General features: G+C 41.8%; 1 protein-coding gene across 1 annotated transcript in view; it reads left to right on the plus strand.

Annotated features, from left to right (window-relative positions):
- The window catches only part of TPD52L1 (tumor protein D52 like 1), a 102,466-nt gene that overhangs the window by 59,263 nt on the left and 22,693 nt on the right, over positions 1-20,510 (plus strand). The window contains exons 3-4 of the mRNA XM_008065102.2: positions 5,312-5,427; positions 17,596-17,744. Coding sequence (XP_008063293.2) covers positions 5,312-5,427; positions 17,596-17,744 — 265 coding nt within the window. The remainder of the gene's footprint in view (positions 1-5,311; positions 5,428-17,595; positions 17,745-20,510) is intronic.

Here is a 20,510-nt window from a genome sequence, read left to right on the forward strand (position 1 = left end):
CACTCACCTCAGCCTCCCAAAGGCGTGGGATTACAGGCTGAGCCACCGAGCCCGGCAGCACTTTAATTTTAAAAAAATGATTACCCCCCTAAATTTCACCAATATGCTATTATTGTTTGTATGGAACATTTAAAGGTATGTAGCGTTTCCCATATATTGTCTGGTTTAATGCCACTTAATCTTAACAACAATTCTATGAGGTATCCATTTTACAGATGAGATATTTGAGATCAAATGTACTCTTCTAGTTAGTAGTACACCCACACCTAGACTCCCAGTATAGTGCTCTATCCTTTATGTCAGACAGAGGGGGCACAGTTTGCACATTTGGAAAAGAGAGTTAAGTTCATGAAGTTGGTTCATTATATACTGGTACCTGCTAAAAATTGTGATTCTTGAGCATTTTTCCCACTGATAATTGCTTTCGTTAAAAATATGTTTATAATCTTCTCTAATATCTGCTTCCATGGTAACTAGGTAATTTTATGCTTGTTTTATTGCCCTTTTCACATTACCATCTGTCACCTGATATATTTTACCATTTGCTTTTTTTCCCCTCCTGTTTTGGACTTAGTGTCACTGGTTAATCACCTTTTTTTTTAATCCTACATCATGATTCTAGAATTACCCTTTGATCTCATCATCTGATTGCTGCTTCCCTAACCCAGTGAATTGAACATATTCTGCTAAAAACAGCAGCTCTTGTCTCATTTTGCTTTTGTTTACATGGCACACCTCTGTTGAGCTGTATAACTCAGAAAACACCCACTGGGACCAGATACGTCAGGAAACTGTGTGCATAAGTAGAAAATGAAGATAAGGAACTTAGACCTAAATGAATAAACAACCTGGTCTCCGGGCAGATTTCTTGAATGGGTGGTTTCTGGCAGTGAGACTGTGAAAGATTCACGATGTCTCTGAGGACTGGTATGGGTGACCCATCACAGTGGAAGGCCAGTGCAGAGTTTCTCACTTTGTAAAGTATATGCACCTCCCCAACCCCCTAAAAAGTAAAAGCTACCTGCTGGGTACTGGGTCTAAATTCACTTGAAGTTTCCTAATTCATATAATATCAATTATATAGGATATTGGATTTTCTTTCCTTCCTAGGAAATAGAAAGATACTAATGATGTTTGATGTCATAAAAAGTCTAAGTACCCGAAACTATTGTCTGTTCCCCGGACTATGTCTTCTCAAACTGTGAAGATGGGGAAGATTATGGATTTGGGTTCTGCTGAGTTTGAGCAATGTCCATAAGCCCCTGGGCAAGGCTGAACTGAGAAGACCATAATGTTTTGCTGTCGCCCTTGGCTGTCTCCTAACCCCTAGTACAGGGGGCAGCATATCTCCTGGCCCATCTCTTGTACCTGTGCTTGGAATCGCTGATGCTTCCTGGCATAGATAGGTATCTTAGAACATTGACTGAAAATATATTGGCCACATTAAATGTAATTATTTACTAGGAGAAAGAAATGACAGTATTTTTCCCTTTTAATTGACCTAGTTACATTATTGTACTGAGAGTCTGCTCTCTGTAGTTCCTGAGTCCATATTCTCATAGCTTGCCGATGTTTGCATAAAACTGTCACAGCCTTTCTAGGTGATAATTTTGACAGTAGGTTTCAAAATATTCATGCCCTTCGAGTAATCCAATGTATAGAAAATCGTCAAGATATTACCTAATGACTTAGCCGGGAGATGTTGACCACAGCTTCCCAGAAAACAGGGTGAATGATCAATCGTTCATGAGACAAGATAAGATACAACTACTGAAAATATATAAACGTAGAATGTGTTTTTAGGCATGAAAAGACATTTATATATGGTATCCTATTGAATAAATAAATCATGTTCACAACAGTAAATGCATTTCACATATAGAAGAAAATAGAAGAAATATCAGAAACGAAAGATAAAAGGAATTATTTCTAGGTGGTGTGATTCATATTGATGTTAGCCAGTCAATACTTTTGTTATGCTGTCTTCTACAACGAACAGGTGTTACTTAGGAAAAAGGAAGTTACTTCGCATTGCAGCTGGCCTCTGGAATAGAGGATGAGCATCTGAGGAGCACGGATCAGCAATATGCCGTGTTTACTAGTGCATGTAGCATGATGGCGGTGATCTGAAGGTGCCAGTGGCACCCTGTTGACTCACTCAAAAGAATGGGAGCAGCGAGTGGACTATGCACACTCGGGCCGTGTTTTGCTCTCTTGACCCAAAGATGTTATGATTTTATAGGAGCCTTATCTCCCTTTCTCTTGTGACTTTCAACAAAATCCATTTTCAGTTGTTTGATTAAATAATTGTAAATACACAAAAGAATATTTACAGAGTAAAGGTAAAGTGCAGAAAAGATTCATGCATAGAAATTTGGGGTCCCAGAAATGGAGCATGGCCACTAATCCCCGAGGGGGTTCCCTACAGGCGTCCCTGTGGGCTCCCCCATTCCCATCTCCCTTTCCTCCCTTCTCTGAAGAAACCATGGTCCTACATTTTTATCTTTGCCTTGCTTTCTTTTTAATTTTATTCCTAGATAATATTTCAGTTGTGTGCGCTTTGGGGCTTCATTTAGGTAGAATGATACTTTATTATTCTTTATTTTTTCACTCATTGTCTCATTTCCCAAGTTTCGTCCATGTCATGCCCGTAGCTGTAGTGCATTCATCTTGCTGTTACCCAATCTTTGTTGTACAAATGCACCACAGTGTCCTGGTGCATTGTCCTATTCATGGACTCGTGCGTGACTTTTGCAGTTTGTTGCTACTATGAAAGTTCTCGTTAGTGACCTCTGATGCTCATGTATAACGTCTGAAGTTCACACAGAGTATCTCAGGTATATAGAGTGGAACTGCTGGGTGGTGGGGTGTGTGAATGTTCAACTTTAATAGATAATGCTAAATTATTTTCCAAGTAATTTTTATCTATTTATATTCTTGCTGCAACATATGAGAGAGTTTCTATCCTCCACATAGTGACCAATATTCAATAATGTCGAACTGTTTACTCATGTAGTGCGGTGACCCCAGATCTGAGAAGGCTTGTGCGTAATGTTTACTTATTCCAAAGAAGTCACCCAGAGATCCAGCAGGGAAAGACGTTGTTTATTAGAACATACAGAAGGCACGGATGGTGGCTGACTGGGTGGTGAAGAATCTGCACCTCAGGGCAGTGCAGCTAGCAGTTTTATAATCAGGCAAATTAATTATTCAAATTGCTCTGCAGTGTTTACACTGACATTAAGAGTGCCACCTACACTGCTTTCAGCGTTGGTGGTTCACCTGCATCCCGTGACTCTTTACTGGGAATATGCGTACCTGTCAGAGATCAGCCTTGGCCAGAGGCCGCTCCCTGAGGGAAGGGCCGAAAGAAGCCAGTTATAGGGAGAAATGAGTCGATGTCCAGACGATACTTCGTAGCTAATCCAGCGAGTGAAATACTTTTAATTTGTGCTTCCCTGAGAATCAATGAAGTCGAACATGTTTTCCTAGGTTTATTAACCATTTGCAATTTCTCCCCATAAAGAATCTGCTTGGGTCATTGGGCTTGTATTTCTATTGGATTATTTCTGTTTTTAAAATGGGTGTGTAGGAACTGTGTATTCTGGGAATCCTTTGTTAATTATATATATATGAGATCTCTTCTTTCAATTTGTGGTTTGTCTTTTCATTTTCATATAGCATAATTTGATGAACAGCCATTCTTAATCTTATGCATTCTTTCTTTCATGGTTTGCCTTTTCTGTGTCTTGTTTAAAAAATTCCTTCCTACCTAGAAGCTTATCAACATAAACGCCCAGACTGTCTTTGAAAATGTTTATAGTTTTTTCCCTGTGGATGTATGAAGGTGTCCAATTTAATTGTTTCTATAGGGATGACTGTGTGTTCCAGGATAATGTATTAAAAGCCCTTCCTTTCCCCCATGGAAATGCCAGTCATCATGAACCACGTAGTGGATGAGGTTTGCTGATGAGTGTGGGCCTGTGTCCTGGGCCCTCTGGAGAACACAGGCATTGGAGTCAGCCAGAAGCTAAGAGGTCCTTCCAGGGAACTTCTTTCTATTTGAAATAATAAGGCATTTGTCTCACATTGTTGTGGGAAAACAGAGAGACCCTGACACCGAGGCTATTTTAGGAAGCAGCATGTTATTAGCACCGGCGTGACTCAGCAGGCTAATGTTCCAAGGCTGAGCAACCCAGAGAAAGAGGAGAGAGGTTTTATATGTTAGTTTAGGTAAGGGAGGGGTGGGGTTGTTTGGCTATACTTTTTTTTTTTTTTTTTTTGGAATTTGCAAGGTTGTATTTAGCAAAACCAGATTTTCAAAGAACAGTTTGTTTCCAGGATATACATGACAAGCAGGGGTTGTAAACCAATAACTTCACGAAGAGAGGGTAGAGTGGGGGGGTAAGGTTATGAATCGATGACTCTCTTGCTCTTCCAGGAAAGCGGCTTGTGGCTATTTGGTTTTTTTCACGTCCTGTGTCTAGCAGGCTTGGAGCTTGCAGGCTGGTTTTTGAAAAGGAATGATCTTAAATGTTTTTAGCCCCTCTCTGCCACAACATGACAAGTTAGAAGTATAGGTATTCCTGGCTAATCTGGAGCACAATGATGGCGTCAACAACCCCAGCACTATCCCAGAGGCAGCGTTTCTGTAATGTTGCCTCACAGCTGCAACTGCAGCTGCAGCTATGGGTATTACCACATCCCGAGTGGAAAAAGGCCTTCATATTTTAAATTCTGACCTTGAGGTTGTTTGGACCACCCGTAGTGAGCATTCAACTTGTAAGTTCACATGCAGTTCCACTCAGGGTTCTCAGGGGAACCTCTGTCCATTCAGCGCTGAGTTTCAAGATGGGCAATTTGCCTTGCAGTTCCCTGTGAGAGAAGGAAGATGTTTATTTCTTGCTCATCTGTCTCTCAGGTGTGGCCCCGTAGGGACACAGAGGTATGCAGGTGCCTCACCTTAAACTCTTCTCCATGGGTGGGACTTGAGCTTTGTCCTCTGACCCTACACCCCTTGAGGCGGTGAGACGCCAAGCCGGCATTCGGACGTGTGGCACACGGAACACTCCATGAAAGCCTGCTTGTTACGTCTCTGGATTCCCATGTTTACTTTGTTTTTTGATGCCGTAGTGTTCTTTACTTTCTTGAAGCTCCTCACACATGTCGGGAGATTTCTGTCCTTTCTGAAATTTGTCATTGTTTTTCTGTGGGAGGATCCATAAAGGTATCTCATCCTCCGGGCTGTGGAAACAGAAGTTGGCTAGGTTCGTGTAACGTTTGCCTTCTGTTTTATTGATTCTGCCCAAAGGTTTACTGGAGACGGAACCATTGAAGGGACGAGATGAAGATGGAGTAGCCGGTGCTGACTTCTCCAGCATCCTCTCCGAGGAAGAAAAGGAGGAATTAAAGGCAGAGTTAGTTCAGGTATATTTAGTATTCTATCTCTGGATCTTACAAGTTGTTATTATTTTGCATCAATCCCACATTGCAATCATGTTCTTCATTTAATAAAATTTATAAACAAATACATTGCAAGATGATTCAGCTTTTCCAAGGTATTTTTCTAATGCTGATTGTTCATTACCTGTTGGTTACAGTGGTAGAATAAATGGTTGTGCTGCTTACTCAACAATGATAATTAGCTTTAAGCGTGCACCTTTTTTTTTTTTAAGTCACAGTCCATTGCCCAGGCTGGAGTGCAGTGGCACACTCATGGCCACCTCAGCGTCGACCTGCTGGGTTCTGGTGATCCTTCCGCCTCAGCCTTCCAAGTAGCAGGAACTACAGGCACGTGCTAACCATGCCCAGCTAATTTTTTATTTATTGTAGAGAGAGGTCGCACCAAGTTGCCCAAGTTGGTCTTGAACCCACAAGCTCAGGCAAGCCATTCAAAGTGGTCTCCCAAAGTGCTCCCAAAGTGCTGGGTCTTCCAAAGTGCTGGGATTACAGGCTGAGTCACTGAGGCCAGCCAAATGTGCACTTCTCATTCTTTAGCATCAGAATACCATGGGAATAATAAATCACTTACAAACCTGGTGGAATTCACTCAAGACCATGGTACAGGTACAATCTCCTTTTTAAAGAGTGGTTCTGGTTTTAGGTCAAAAACTTAACAAAAGCCGGGCTCGGTGGCTCAGCCTGTAATCCCGCGCCTTTGGGAGGCTGAGGTGAGTGGATTGCCTGAGTCCATGGGTTCGAGACCTGCCTGGGCAACTTGGCGAGACCTCATCTCTACAATAAATAAAAAATTAGCCGGGCATGGTAGCGCGTGCCTGTAGTTCCAGCTACTCGGAAGGCTGAGGCAGAAGGATCACCAGAGCCCAGCAAGTCGAGGCTATAGTGGCCAGGAGCGGCCACTGCACTCCAATCTGGGTGACAGAGTGAGACTCCAACTCAAAAAAAAAAAACTTAACAAATACTTTGAAATGAACTTTTAAAAATGAAAACGTCAGTCTTAGAAAGCAGCTCAGTGTATTAAGTTGTGTATTATTTTGCAGAAGGGTAAAGCTCTTGGGTAAGGAGGAAAGCTATGCTCAAATGAGGCCTCACTAGATCTTATGTGATTGCTATAGAACCAGAATAGAGATGAGAAGGAAACCTAGGGCGATTTGAGCATAAGGCTCTTTGTTCAAGCCTTTTGTTTGCAATCCACACTAACTCATAGGCACTTTGCTGAGGAGCCTTTAATTTCTTTTTTTTTTTTTTGAGTTGGAGTCTCACTCTGTCGGCCAGACTGGAGTGCAGTGGCCACTCGCAGCCACCGCAGCCTCGACCCGCTGGGCTCTGGCGATCCTTCCGCCTCAGCCTTCCAAGTAGCTGGAACTACAGGCGCATGCTGCCACACCCGGCTAGTTTTTGATTTATTGCAGAGATGAGGTCTTGCCAAGTTGCCCAGGTGGGTCTCGAACCCGCGGGCTCAATTTCTGGTAGATGGTTGGAACAAGGGCTCCTCACGTGAGTTGAACCAGCAGAGCCCGAGGAGCTGAGGGCAGCCTTCCTCCCTCATCCTGTGTCTTGGGACTGTTTCCCCTGAACCAAGGCTTTACTTTCCTGCTCCTGCCTTTTCACAGGCTGAGGACAAAGCTCTTAGCTTCACCTAACTCCCTCCCCACTTTGTCCACCCTGGACTCTTTGAGTTCTAACATTCTGATATTATGTGTTTGTGACAGCTCATCATAACATTACAGACTTTTCAAGTGTTTTTATAAGACACTCCCTAAAATAATTTAATTTTAAAATAAAAGAGCAACTTGTTCCCCTGGTAAAACCATGAATGATTTTACTGAGCACAGAGATTCAAGTCCAAGAGCCAGGTCTTTGGGTCTATCTGTGGCCACCGACTGGCAGCACATACCACAGTGTACAGGCAAGGTCAGCATTCGTGTTGCAGGAAAACAGAGAGACTGTGACACCAAGTCTATCTTAGGAAGTAGTGTTTTATTAGCACCGGTGTGACTCAGTGGGCCAATGCTCCAAGGCTGAGCAACCCGGAGAAAGAAGAGAAGGGTTTTATATGTTAGTTTAGGTAAGGGAGGCGGTCAGATTGTATGGCTATCCATTTTTCTTTGGAATTTGCAAGGTAGTATTCAGCAAAAACAGATTTCCAAAGAACAAATTGTTTCCAGGATATACATGACAAGCAGGGGTTTTAAACTGATAACTTTACAAAGAGTGGGTTGGGGGGATGGGTAAGGTCGTGAATCGATTATTATCTTGCACTTACAGGAAAGCAACCTGTGGCTATTTGATTTTCTCACGTCCCATGTCTAGCAGGTTTGGAACTTGCAGGTTGAATTTAAAAAAAAAATAATTTTGACTGTTTCTAGCCCCTCTCTGCCACATTAGCAGATGACAACTAACTCCACATTTTCTTTCAGCCTGCAATTCTGATTCATGACCCGGGCACGTCAATTGTGGGGTCCACAAATAATGCTCTATAGACTGGTGTAAACCAACAGTGTCTAAGCTGCATCTTCACTCCCTCATGGTGATAGTGCTAGTTGAGAAGGCACAACCTCTGTGGCAGAACAATGCTATAAAATGCCTTGACTTTTCTGGCTTCTGGAGATTACCGGGATATATATAAATATATTAATGTTTGATTACTGTGCAATCTTTTCCTCCCTCCCTCTCTTCCTTTCTTCCCTTCTTTCTTTCTTCTTTCATTGGGATCTTACTCTCTTGCCCAGGCTGGAGTGCAGTGTCACAATCCTGGCTCACTGCAGCCTTGACCTCCTAGGCTCAGACAGTCCTGTCTCAGCCTCCCCAGTAGCTAGGACTACAGGCATGTGCTACCACTCATGGCTATTTTTTTTTTTTTGTAGTGACAAAATCCCTCTATGTTGCCCAGGCTGGTGTCAAACTCCTAGGCTCAAGCGATTCCTACTGCCTCAGCCTCCCAAGGTGCCGGGATTACAGGTGTGAGCCATTGAGCCTGGTCACAATTTTTACTTTCTAAGTGCCAACAGTGAGCACATATGACTTAAATAATCAAGAAGAATGTAAGCGTTGGTTTCAAATGAACGCCCAAGAATGTAAAATCTTGACATTTTTCAGAAATTCCTGTCTCGTTTGGCCACAGTATTTCATTCCTAAGATTTTTGAGCCTGACTTCTGGAAATAACGCCAGACTCTCTGTCACAGTGTTCAAGTTCCTGGGATGCACGTTTGCATCCTTCAGAACGCATTAACCTCCATGCTGCCAGGCTCTTATCTCTGAGTTCTTTAACTCCAAAGAACCACATGTTGCCACGTGTAGCACTGGGACTCGCAGGGGCACGGGGGCACAGCCCCTGTCCCAGGCCCCAGGAAAGCGAGGAAGTGTGTCTCTTCCCACTTCCCGTCTGCGCCTTGGCCTCAGGCACCCTCTGCTCTGTGCTCATTCCTTTCTTAAATCTACTTTTCCTGCCTTTTTAGAAGTGCACATGCACAAGTGTGCACAGCAACTCGAGCTAATTGATATCACAGACGCGTTCAGATTTTACGTCCCATGCCAGTAACTAATTATAACAAAAACACACAGAGAGCCATGTCAGCAGTTTCCCCGTTGACCTTATGAAGAACTGAGATGTTCTTTGGAGAGCCTCTGTCTCAGCTCTCCACAGACATTCTTTCTGAGCTCCCTGGTCACGAGCAACTCCTCTGAGTGTCTGAGGGAAGAGCCTGCTGGGTCCATTAGCCCTTGGGGACCCCTTGGGGACACCGCACAGGCCAGCCAATCTGATGCATGCCTTGGGGTCAGGCACGGAATTGTGGTCACGATCCGAAGCAAGACCCCTGTGCACAAGGACTGCTGACCTCTGACTGCTTTGCGGCAAAGGGGTCTCCAGGGGGCCATGTGTCCGCCTCTCTCTGTTTCCCTCCTCTGCCTGGTTTCCTCATCTCCTCCGTGAAAATAAGTAATTTACAATCAAAGCTGTTGGAACGGTAAAGATTTTGAGCCTTAAAGGAGTATGATTAGAGCACCTGAGTGCTGTCGCAGGCAGCTGTAACCTTTGTTTCTCTGATTACAGATGAGCCTTTTTTTACCTATGTTGTTTTGTAAAATATTTTTTAAAAGACTAAATGGCACCAGAGAAGATCCCTCTCCTCTTAACAGTTGATCTTTATTGTAGATTAACGTCCCTCTTTCTCGAACCCATATTGCACCCAGACCTCATATTGTCTAACATGGATTGTTAAACATACACCATTAAATTGGAAAAAGGAAAAGAAAACAAGCTGTAACTAGTCAAATCGCAGTAACTCATAAACCAGCCCCGTAAGGAACATGTAATCCTGTTCAATCTGTGTTTTGCCTGTATCAGTAAGACCTTAACTTTTCAGCTTGGGAGCAGTGACCCCATTCTTTGGAGTCTGTGTTTCCTGAATGTCTATCCTCAGCTTCGAGCTTGAAGAAACTCTTTCAAACTGGGTTCTGATCCTTTCGATTATTTTAGGTTGACACCTCCTACTGCCTTCTGGCTACGCTGGATCCCTTCCCTCCAGCTCTCCTTTTCTTCCTCCCTTCTGCTTTAGCCCACGCTGTTTTGTTGCTAATATTCCCAGGAAGATGCCCCTGGACTTCGGCTGAGCTCGTAACTCCGTTCACCCACACAGCCAACCTATTTTTGTGTGCTTACCAAGTGCTGGCAAAAGGAATGTGTCTCCTTTGAGTGGGAGACATAGAGAAATTAGTAATAAAATAAATAGTGTCCAGAAGGCTTACATCTTGAACAAATTCAGCATTTTAAAAGAAGAATTGCTTTTAACACAGTTTTATCTTGAATTTATTATGGTCATGCAATATGTGTATTTTTTTTTTTTTTTTTTGAGTTGGAATCTCACTCTGTCACCCAGGCTGGAGTGCAGTAGTACACTCACGACCACCGCAGCCTCGAACTGCTGGGCTCAGGTGATCCTTCTGCCTTAGCCTTCCATGTAGCTGGAACTAGAGACACGCACCACCACACCCAGCTAATTTTTGATGTATTGTAGAGTTGAGGTCTCGCCAAGCTGCCCAGGCTGGTCTAGAACCTGTGGGCTCAGGCAATCTCTCATCTCAGCCTCCCAAAGTGCTGGGATTATAGATGTGAATCACCACGCCCGGCCAATATGCTTGTTCTTAAAAGTTCCTCAGATATGAGGCTAGTATCACTTCTGATCTGTTGCAGTGGTTTGTATATAGGAGGTGTACAATTAATATTTAGAATTAGCTTGAATTATTTTATAGTTTAAACTAATATTTATATTTGTAAATGCCAAAAGTAGAATATGCCTTTTTGCAAACTTATCAATAGATGAGGAGCTATTTTGTTTCAGCTATTTATTTTCATTAATCTTATTACCAGCTGTTCCTAACATCTTTGCTGAGGTCTGTACACATTGCTTTTCTTTTCTTCTTCCTTTTTAAATAAATTTGCTCAATAATTCGGTGCCACTATCATTTCACACCCTTTTGAAGTTCACTGAGAGATATTTTGTGCTTAGCATTCCATAATGTATCTTTGCTTTTTGAAAAGAATAAAGTGTTAGCATTAGTACTATAAATCTGTGGTTTCATAACCGTCAAGTACTGCCAATGTCCCTGAGATAAAAATGACTTAAGAGAAATTGGCATTAATAGGAGTAGGAGAAACACTGGACTGCATTATGGAGTAGGTAAGCCCTATTTCCTGCTACCTCCGTCTCTCTTTTGGCGTTGGCCTCTTTCTCGGGTGTCTGGTTCCAAGAGAACACATATGCCCTCAAGCTGTGTCTTAGGTTTGCAAAGAAGTGGTTCAGGCGGCAGACCTTTCTCTTTTGCTCCTTAAGACCTTCATTCTTTCTGGACTGACCTAGAGAACAGCTAATGTGTCCCTAACTGTAATGTCTTACTGTTATGCCCCTCCCAGATAGTATCTGCATTGGGTCTCTCAGCTAAAGGTGGAGTAGGCACGAGGAGGCAAACTTGGAAGCACAGGAGACCAAATGTGGCTACTCCTAAACATCACGCTGATGATTCACAGTTTATGCAAATATTGTTTTTTTTCTTCTGGGTTTCAGTTAGAAATTTTATGTTCTCTAGCAGATACAATAAAAAATACATTTTCAGCCAGGCTCAGTGGCTCAGCCTGTAATCCCAGCACTTCGGGAGGCGAAGGCAATAGGATTGCTTGAGTCCACGGGTTCAAGACCCGCCTGGGCAACTTGGCGAGACCTCGTCTCTACAATAAATCAAAAATTAGTCAGGCATGGTGGCACACAGCTGTAGTTCCAGCTGCTCGGAAGACTGAGGCAGAAGGATCGCTGGAGCCCAGCAGGGCGAGGCTGCGGTGGCCGAGAGCATGCCACTGCACTCCAGTCTGGGCAACAGAGTGAGACTCCAACTCAAAAAAAGAAAAAAAGATAAAGAAAAAGAAATTTTCAATCTTATATGTTACATATTGAAGCTAATTCATTAGCTAATTCAGATTAGTTAATTCACACTTTTTTTTGCATGTTTATTGAGGTAAATTTATATAACATAAAATGACACCCCCCCGTCTTATTTTAAATCGGATGCTCACTCTGTCACCCAGGCTGGAGTGCAGTGACACACTCATGGCCACCGCAGCCTTGACCTGCTGGGCTCAGGCGATCCTTCTACCCGCTGGAACTACAGGCACGCGCTACCACGCCCAGTTTATTTTTTGATTTATTGTAGAGACAAGGTCTCACCAAGTTGCCCAGGTGGGTCTCAAACCCCTGAGCTCAGGCAATCCTTTCGCCTCAGCCTCCCAAAGCACGGGATTACAGGCTGAGCCACCGAGCCCGGCTAGGATGACCCATTTTTCAGTGAACAATTTAGTGGCCTGTATTGGAACCACCACCTCTGTCTCGTTCCAAAATATTTCATTACCCTGAAAGGAAACCCTGTACTCATTAAGCAGTTGCTTCCTGTTTCCCTCTCCCCCAGCCTCTGGTGACTCCTGGTCTGCATTCTGTCTCTATGAATTCTCCTGTTCTGGGTATTTCATATACAGTGTATTTGGCTTCCTTTTGTGTCTGGCTTCTTCACTTAGCCTGGTGTTTCTGAGGTTCATCCATGTTGTAGCATTTATCAGTATCTCATTTCTTTTTATGGTTGAATAATATTCCACTTTACTTACCTAATATATTTACGTAATATAATTTGCTTATCCACTTATCCCTTGATGGCCATTTGGGCTGTTTTCACCTTTTGGCTACTGTGAATAGTCCTGCTATGAACATAACTGTTCATGTGTTTGCTTGACTACTTGTTCTCATTTGGGGGGGTTTTATACCTATGTGTGTAATTTGGGGGTCAAAGAGCAATTGTGTTTAACATTTTTGAGAAAGTGTCAGATTGTTTTCCACAGTGGCTGAACCATTTTACATTCCTACAAGCAAGGTACAAAGGTTCTAATTCCTCTCTATCTTTGCCAATGCTTGTTATTTTCCTGTTAACTCACATTTAAATGATCAAGTTCAAATTCTAACCGTGGACATAAATATTTATCCTACAAGGAGAGCTTCTAGGGAGTCAAGAAACTGAAGAACTAGACTGTAAGTCTATAATGAGAAAATCATTATTTAAATATTAAAATGGGGCCGGGTGCAGTGGCTCACACCTGTAATCCCAGTACTTTGGGAGGCAGAGGTGAGAGGACTGCCTGAGCCCAGGGGTTTGACATCAGCCCGGGCAACTTGACACGACCTTGTCTCTACAATAAATAAAAAAATAAAAAGCTGGGTGTGACGGCACATGCCTATAGTTCCAGCTACTTGGAAGGTTGAGGCAGAAGGGTTACCTGAACCCAGCAGGCTGAGGCTGCAGCAACCATGGCTGTGCCACTGCACTCTAGCCCGGACAACAGAGTAAGACTCTAACTAAAAAAAAATTGAAATGGAAAGGACATATTAAATATTTTCATAAATGAATATGATTTACCTGCATTCCATCTCATTCCAAATTTGATATGGATTACAAACGTACTTCCAATAGAGGGTTTCCATACTATTTGCATCAAAATGTCTGGGGTGCTTGTTCAGTAACGCTTCTAGTCTGGCCCCCCCCAAATTTAAGACATCAGATACTCAGGGCACCAAAAAGGAAGCATACTCTTGAGAATCTGTATTTTAAATATACTCTTTGGGTGACTCTTTGGGTAGCCTCTTAACTGAGGTAAGAACCACTAGTATACCCAAACCAAAAAATCCTATCAGTCAAACGAAGGGTCAAACTTCATTGTCATCAGCATTTAGAGTATTTGTGATTAAAGACCTTGCTGGGCCGGAGTCTTGCTCTGTCGATGGAGAAGTGGTTGGCCATTTTGAATCCTGCAAGTTAATTTAAGATAGTCGGATTTTTCAATTTTGGGGATTTACTTAATAGTTTTTTTTGGCATATCTCTCCAAGAAGTATGCTGAAAACTTTAAGAAGTGTGAGTCTTTATATTTCATTGACGTGGCTAGAATTTTATTGTAGAAACTGAGAAGAGACCCAGTAACTGAGATCATGTCTCCATCATCAGAGGTCTCTTCCCCACAAACACCTTTTAAGGTGTGCCGGGATTTTTAAATTATTAAGTGTGTGGGACTTTGTATTTCTTTCTTTTGGTTGATGTTTAGAAAATTGGTCATTTCGGTGTTTGCCTCTGTCACTTTTTGTGGATCAAGATTTTATTAAAAATCTAATGGAAACTTTATTCATGCCCTATTCCCAGACAACTAATTAAGAACCCACAGTCCCCCATGATTTTGAATACATATTTGGGGTTCCATGGATATAAACTTAAGAATAATAAGATGTTTAAGTCTCTTTCTCCTTTTGTATATCTATAATTTATTTCTGCAAGTTAAGATTTTTCCCATTTTTTTTTTTACACACTGGAAACTACAGTACTACTCAATGTGCCAAAAAACCAAACTCCCAGTAATTTCAGTCATTCTAAAAGAAAGTATTGCTTTTTAATAGAGACTAAAAGGCTAACATTAAGCTTAAGCATTTTCTGTGGTAAGAAAGTAAGAGATACAACCATGAGAAATATTAGGCAGCAGATTAAACAGAGGGGAACATATGGACAAAGGTGAAAAAGTGAAATATGACATGATAACAAAAGAATAGAGGGGCTTAATTGTTTTTTTCCTTTTTTTTAGTTGGAATCTTTCTCTGTTGCCCAGGCTGGAGTGCAGTGGAGGGGCTTAATTTTATTTTTTATTTTTTTATTTAAAAAAATTTTTTTGAGTCGGGGTCTCACTCTGTCGCCCAGACTGGAGTGCAGTGGCCGCTCCCGGCCACCGCAGCCTGGACCCGCTGGGCTCCGGCGATCCTCCCGCCTCAGCCTTCCGAGTAGCTGGAACTACAGGCGCGCGCTACCACGCCCGGCTGATTTTTTTGATTTACTGTAGAGATGAGGTCTCACCAAGTTGCCCAGGCGGTCTCAAACCTGCGGGCTCAGGCAGTCCACTCACCTCAGCCTCCCAAAGCACGGGATTACAGGCTGAGCCACCGAGCCTGGCTGGGGCTTAATTTTCAAATAACAGTGTGTTCACATTTAGTGGAGCGACTAAAAGCATCATTCCCTTTGGTGATCCTTGACTATGCTCCTTTTGCAGTAATCAATTTACGTATGCACTCTGAAGACACTTGCTCTCCAGAAGAGATAGGGTTCTACTGATTATACCATGGTTACACAATATGTTATTCATTTTTGATACTAGAAAATTTCTGTGAACATCTAAACGTTGTTCCATGAACATAAAGATATGGATAATGTTATATGACCAGGACATGTTGCTGATATTAAAACCCACAAGATATTGTTTTCTTCTACTGTGGAATTTAAGATGCTTATGATTTGGTGTTTCTGCCTGTTTTGCTTAAGTCATTATTTGTGTATATAAAGGATCACAACACTATTCCTGTTTGCCCAGCATTGGGACAAAATTTTCCTTGTGCTTAGTAAAAAGGCTATTATTATTATTTATTTTTTTTTTTTTACAAAGGCAGACTGTTTTTCTAACGGTGATGTCTCTAATGACACAAGGAACACGTTTGCAAGATAACTGTCGGGATCAGTGATGCAGTTTGTGGTCAGAAGTAGACTGACACTTAAAATTTTATTTTTGAATTTTTTTTGAATGGGAGTCTCACCCTGTTGCCCAGGCTGGAGTGCGGTGGCACACTCACGGCTCACTGCAGTCTCAACTTTATGGGCTTAGGTGAGAGCCTTCAACCTCAGCCTCCTGAGTAGCTGGGACTATAGACGCATACCACTATGCCTGGCTAATTTTTAAAAAAGTTTTTTTTATAGAGACATGGTATTGCTAGATTGCCCATGCTAATCTCAAACTCCTAGACTCAAACAATCCTTCTGTCTCAGCCTCCCAAAGTGCTGGAATTACAGGTGTGAGTACTGTGATCAGCCAAAAAAACTTTTTTAAGAGTGAGACTTTGAATGTAAATGAGACATAACTACTCCTTTCTTTTTTTCTTTTTCTTTTTGAGTTGGAGTCTCACTCCGTTGCCCAGGCTGGAGTGTAGTGGCATGCTCACAGCCACTGCAGCCTCAACCTGCTGGGCTCAGGAGATCCTTCTGCCTCAGCCTTCCAAGGAACCGGAATTACAGGCATGTGCCACCATGCCTGGCTAATTTTTTGATTTATTGTGGAGACAAGGTCTCACCAAGTTTTTTTTTTTTTCTTCTTAATAAGAAATCTAGTAAAGAGGCAGACTTCTCTTACCTTCAGGCATGTGGGATACCGAGGGAGGTCTAATTATTACTTTTTGGTTTAACAAAGAAAAATCACAAGTATTTCTACTTTTCAGAAAACTGAGATGTAAATTAACCATTATTATGGGGCAATACATTATAAAGTATGGCAATCAGTTAAAACCAAAGACAGTGATTTATTCAGACTTATTCCTGCGGGCTATAACAATACTTTCTAAAATCTGGATATTACACAGAACTCCTTTGTTAGAAATTACATTTGCAAAAGCAATTTTACGATGCTGAAGAGATCTACTTTTCTGCAGCACAGGGGAAAGAAAAAATATGCCCTCGCAAAGCTTTGCACATCAATGTTTAAAGCAGCTTTATTGACATTCGCCAAACTTAAATCTGCTTCACAAGTGAATAAAAAACAAGCTGTGGTATATCCATACAATGGAATACTACTCTGCAAAAAAAAGGGGGGGAGACTCATTGATAATGCAGCAATCTTGATGAAAACTATGCTGGGTGAACAAAGCCAGGTAAAAACGAGTCCATGCTGTGTGATTCAATTTGTATAAAATTCTAGGAAATGCAAACTAGGTTCTAGCGAAGGAAAGAAGGCGAGTGATGATAGCCTGGTGACATCAGGGTAGGGGAAAGGAAAGAGGAAGGAAGGAATTACAAAGATCAACTAGAAATTGAGGAACACCTTCACTGCCTTGATTCTAATGGTGGCTTCATGGGTGACTACTTATGCCAAAACTTACAAATTACATGCTTCAAATATGTAGAGCTTATTGTGTGTCAGTTATATGTCGTTAAAACTGTCTAAAAAAGAAAAAGCAACACAAGTTATTCCCTTACAACCTTCCTCTGCTTCCTTCTTTCACACATCCTTAAGGCATTAGCTTGGCAAAACCACACTGTCTGCCAGATCCATTTCTGCACCAAGGCAAGCTGTGTATGGTTGGCAAAAAATAAACAACACTGACTAGTGACACTTGAAAGAAGTTGTTTTATAAAAGAATATGCATAGTACAAAGAAATTTTTGTCCAAAAATTATTTCCATGTACAACTTCAGAAATATGTTTGGAAGTTTAGAATCCAAAAGATAAGCAGTAACTATTTCCTAGTAGGTTACAAGTGATTTTGATTTTCTTGTTTCTGTTTTGCTGTAAAATCTAGCTTTTTTAAAACACGCAGCATTGATTACTTTTATAATCATTAAGACTAAAAAAATCTGTTTCTATTTTTAGATATCCCCTGTATGAGATGTGTTGGTCAAGCCACGCAGGTGTCTTTCTGTAAATACAAGGGTTCAAAGGCTGCTTAAGGGTACCCGGTGCTTTTCCAAGTGTATTTTTCACCTGGTCTAACATTTTCCCCCACCATTTTCCCTCCTACCTGTAGCTCGAAGACGAGATTACAACACTGCGACAAGTGTTGTCAGCCAAAGAAAGGCATCTGGTCGAGATAAAACAAAAACTCGGCATGAACCTGATGAATGAATTAAAACAGAACTTCAGCAAAAGCTGGCACGACATGCAAACTACTGCTGCGTAAGTCTGATAGTAACAGAATTTTTGCAAACTCTGGCTCTTCACTCTTCTGTTTTCTTTTGTTGTGTTTTGTCCTACGGGTCAATTTGTTACTCATGGCTAGAAAAAAATATTTTTTCTAGAAGCAAAATAAAGAAATATGAATAATCATTAAGTACATTTTATGTGAACTAGACTCTGTAGTAGCATCATGAAATAAAATTTTATTCATGAAAACTCTGTTTTTCTCACGGATTACTTCATGAGATTTTACAGTTTAAATAGTTCCCTCTCTATTATATGTTTTAAAACACATTAAATATATATAGTGTTCTTTAATTTTTTAAACATAAATTATAATTGGGCAGGTGCTTTTTCCTCAGCACACTTGGCGCTCACTGCATATTTTGAGTGTCTTTACAAAACGGTTGGCAGTTCCAGCACTGACTTGTTGATAGGTGATTTGCAAAGAAAACTTGGTACCTCTCATCTTTTGGTTTGTGTATTTCATCCTTGCTATTTGGGGCTGGATTTAGACCAACAGAAATGACTTTGGCTCTGCCACTGTCTTCTCGTTTTTTGTCAGGCAAAGTATGGAATCACCTTAATTATTCCACAATCATATTTTTGTTGGCTTTTTTAAAGTTGCGTGAAATATCTAATGTTGGTGGTACTTTTCTATTTTTAAATAGAAATCCCATTTTAAAAAGTTTTATTTTAGATTCAGGAGCTACGCATGTATGTTCATTACATGGATATATTATGTCGTGGTGGAAATTGGGTCTCAGGTGGCCCATTCCCCAGACGCTGAACATGGTCCCCACAGGTAATTTCTGAACCCTAACTCCCCTCCCCGCCTGTGCCCATGTTGGTGTCCCCAGTGCGCCTTATTTTCATCATCAGGACCCTCTTGTTCCCACATGAGTGAGAACATGTGGTGTTTGGTTTTCAGGCCCTAAGTCAGTTCACTTCGGATGATGATCTCCAGCCTTTTCCGTGTTGCTGCAAAGGACATGATTGTGTTTTCTTATGGCTGCACAGTATTCCAGGGTGTCTATATACCACATTTTCTTTATCCGGTCAGTTGTTGGTGGGTACTCAGGTTGGCTCCGTGATTTTGCAGTTGTGCATAGTCCTGTGATGAACAGGCCAGTGCAGGCGGCTTTTTGTATGTGGGTTTATTTTCCTTTGGGTAGATCTGCAGCAGTGGGATCGCTGGTTCAAATGCTAACCCAATCTTTAGTTCTTTGAGGAATCTCCATACCATTTTCCATAGAGGTTGAACCAGTTTGATAGAACTTTTCTAATGATTTAAAATATTTTACCTGCCAGGTAGTTTGTGCCCATGTTTGTAACGTGCTTTTTCTTCTTTTTGTGTGTTGGAGGTTAGAGGCTGATGGGGAAAATACAGAGGCTTCCTATCCCTAGCCCTGACTTTAGCTGCAAATTCTACCATCAAGAAATATTTGGATTTGGATTATGTGTTTTCTTTCCTAGTATTTCCCATCGGAAGATGAAGACACTGCATTTCTAATACCTAAGTAGGATTCAGTTTTTCTCTTTTTGGTTCTTTTTTCCCCGGTCATAGAGAGGCCTGGTAGTAGGAACCCGTGATGGACAGCAGTTATTTCAGTTTGAACTTTGCCTGCTGGCTCTTAAGAACTAAGATCTTCAAGGAGCTGGGCCTAAAAAGAGCCTGATATCTCCCCAACGTGGCTGCCTTGCATGAAGAAGACTGTTCCTCTCCCCTTAAACACGGCCCAGCCGTCCTATTGCTTGTGTGAATCCAAAATATAGATGAAAACAGAATGTATTAGAAAGAAAGAGGCGTGCTCAAGGGAGAGTATGGGTTCCTTAAAAGAGGGCACACGCTTCCCTTTGACAAGCTTTATATAGTTTTACCATGATGATTAAGCAGACCGTGAACAAAGAGGGGTGGGCTTCAGGTCTCTGGTGTGGAGTTTTGATTTGCCATCTTTCAACCTTCTAAAGTCACAGAGACCTTCTAAGTAACTAAAGTTATTGCCTAACTAGATTTGGGCTTTTCTTAGAACATCATGTCTGTGTTTGGGGGAATTTCCTATTGTTTCTGTGATTTACTGCACCGGTAGATCCACATTCTAGCCCACAAGGTGGTCAGGTCCAGTGTACCTGGTTGGTGAAGGTCAGGTATCATTAAGAAAGACTTGCTTTCTTGCTGAATGCTTACCCTATTTTAATTTAGATCTGCCTGCAGGAAATGTATCTCTCTGTATCTAAACTGCTCTGGCTTACCTCAAGTTTATCTTCAGAGTCTAAACAACCTTCCCCAACCTGACGATGACAATTATAAAAGAAAATGGAAACCACACATTGATGTACAATTTAAAAGATATCTTGAAACGCCTTATGAAAATCCTCCTAAAAAGAAGAGCTGGATTCCAGACACTGCATTAAATAAGCTTTCTTATCTGTCGGTAGTTTTGGCTTCTGTCTTTTCACTTTGGTGGCCAGTACCAATGAGTGGCCCTGGCAGTGGAAGGCCGAACAATCTCCAGCTTTCTGGGTCTAGCCAGATCTGTATTTAATCCAGGCCTGGCGGCTTCATATCACACTGGTCTGAACTTCCCTCAGGTGTCAGAACCCGGAAGACCTTTTTGCTTGGCCTTCCTAATCACATTGCAGAAGTAAGCTAACCAAATGGAGAGCAGGGCGATTCTGGTGATTCTGTTGCTGCTGGAGGGGGTGAGGGGTTGGGAATGGCTGAACAGAGGGAGTGTCAAGTTTTCCCTAGGTCCAATGGGGGCA

This window comes from Carlito syrichta, unplaced genomic scaffold (assembly GCF_000164805.1).
Source record: "Carlito syrichta isolate Samal-C Ts95f unplaced genomic scaffold, Tarsius_syrichta-2.0.1 Scaffold308155, whole genome shotgun sequence".
Classification (NCBI taxonomy): Eukaryota; Metazoa; Chordata; class Mammalia; order Primates; family Tarsiidae; genus Carlito; species Carlito syrichta.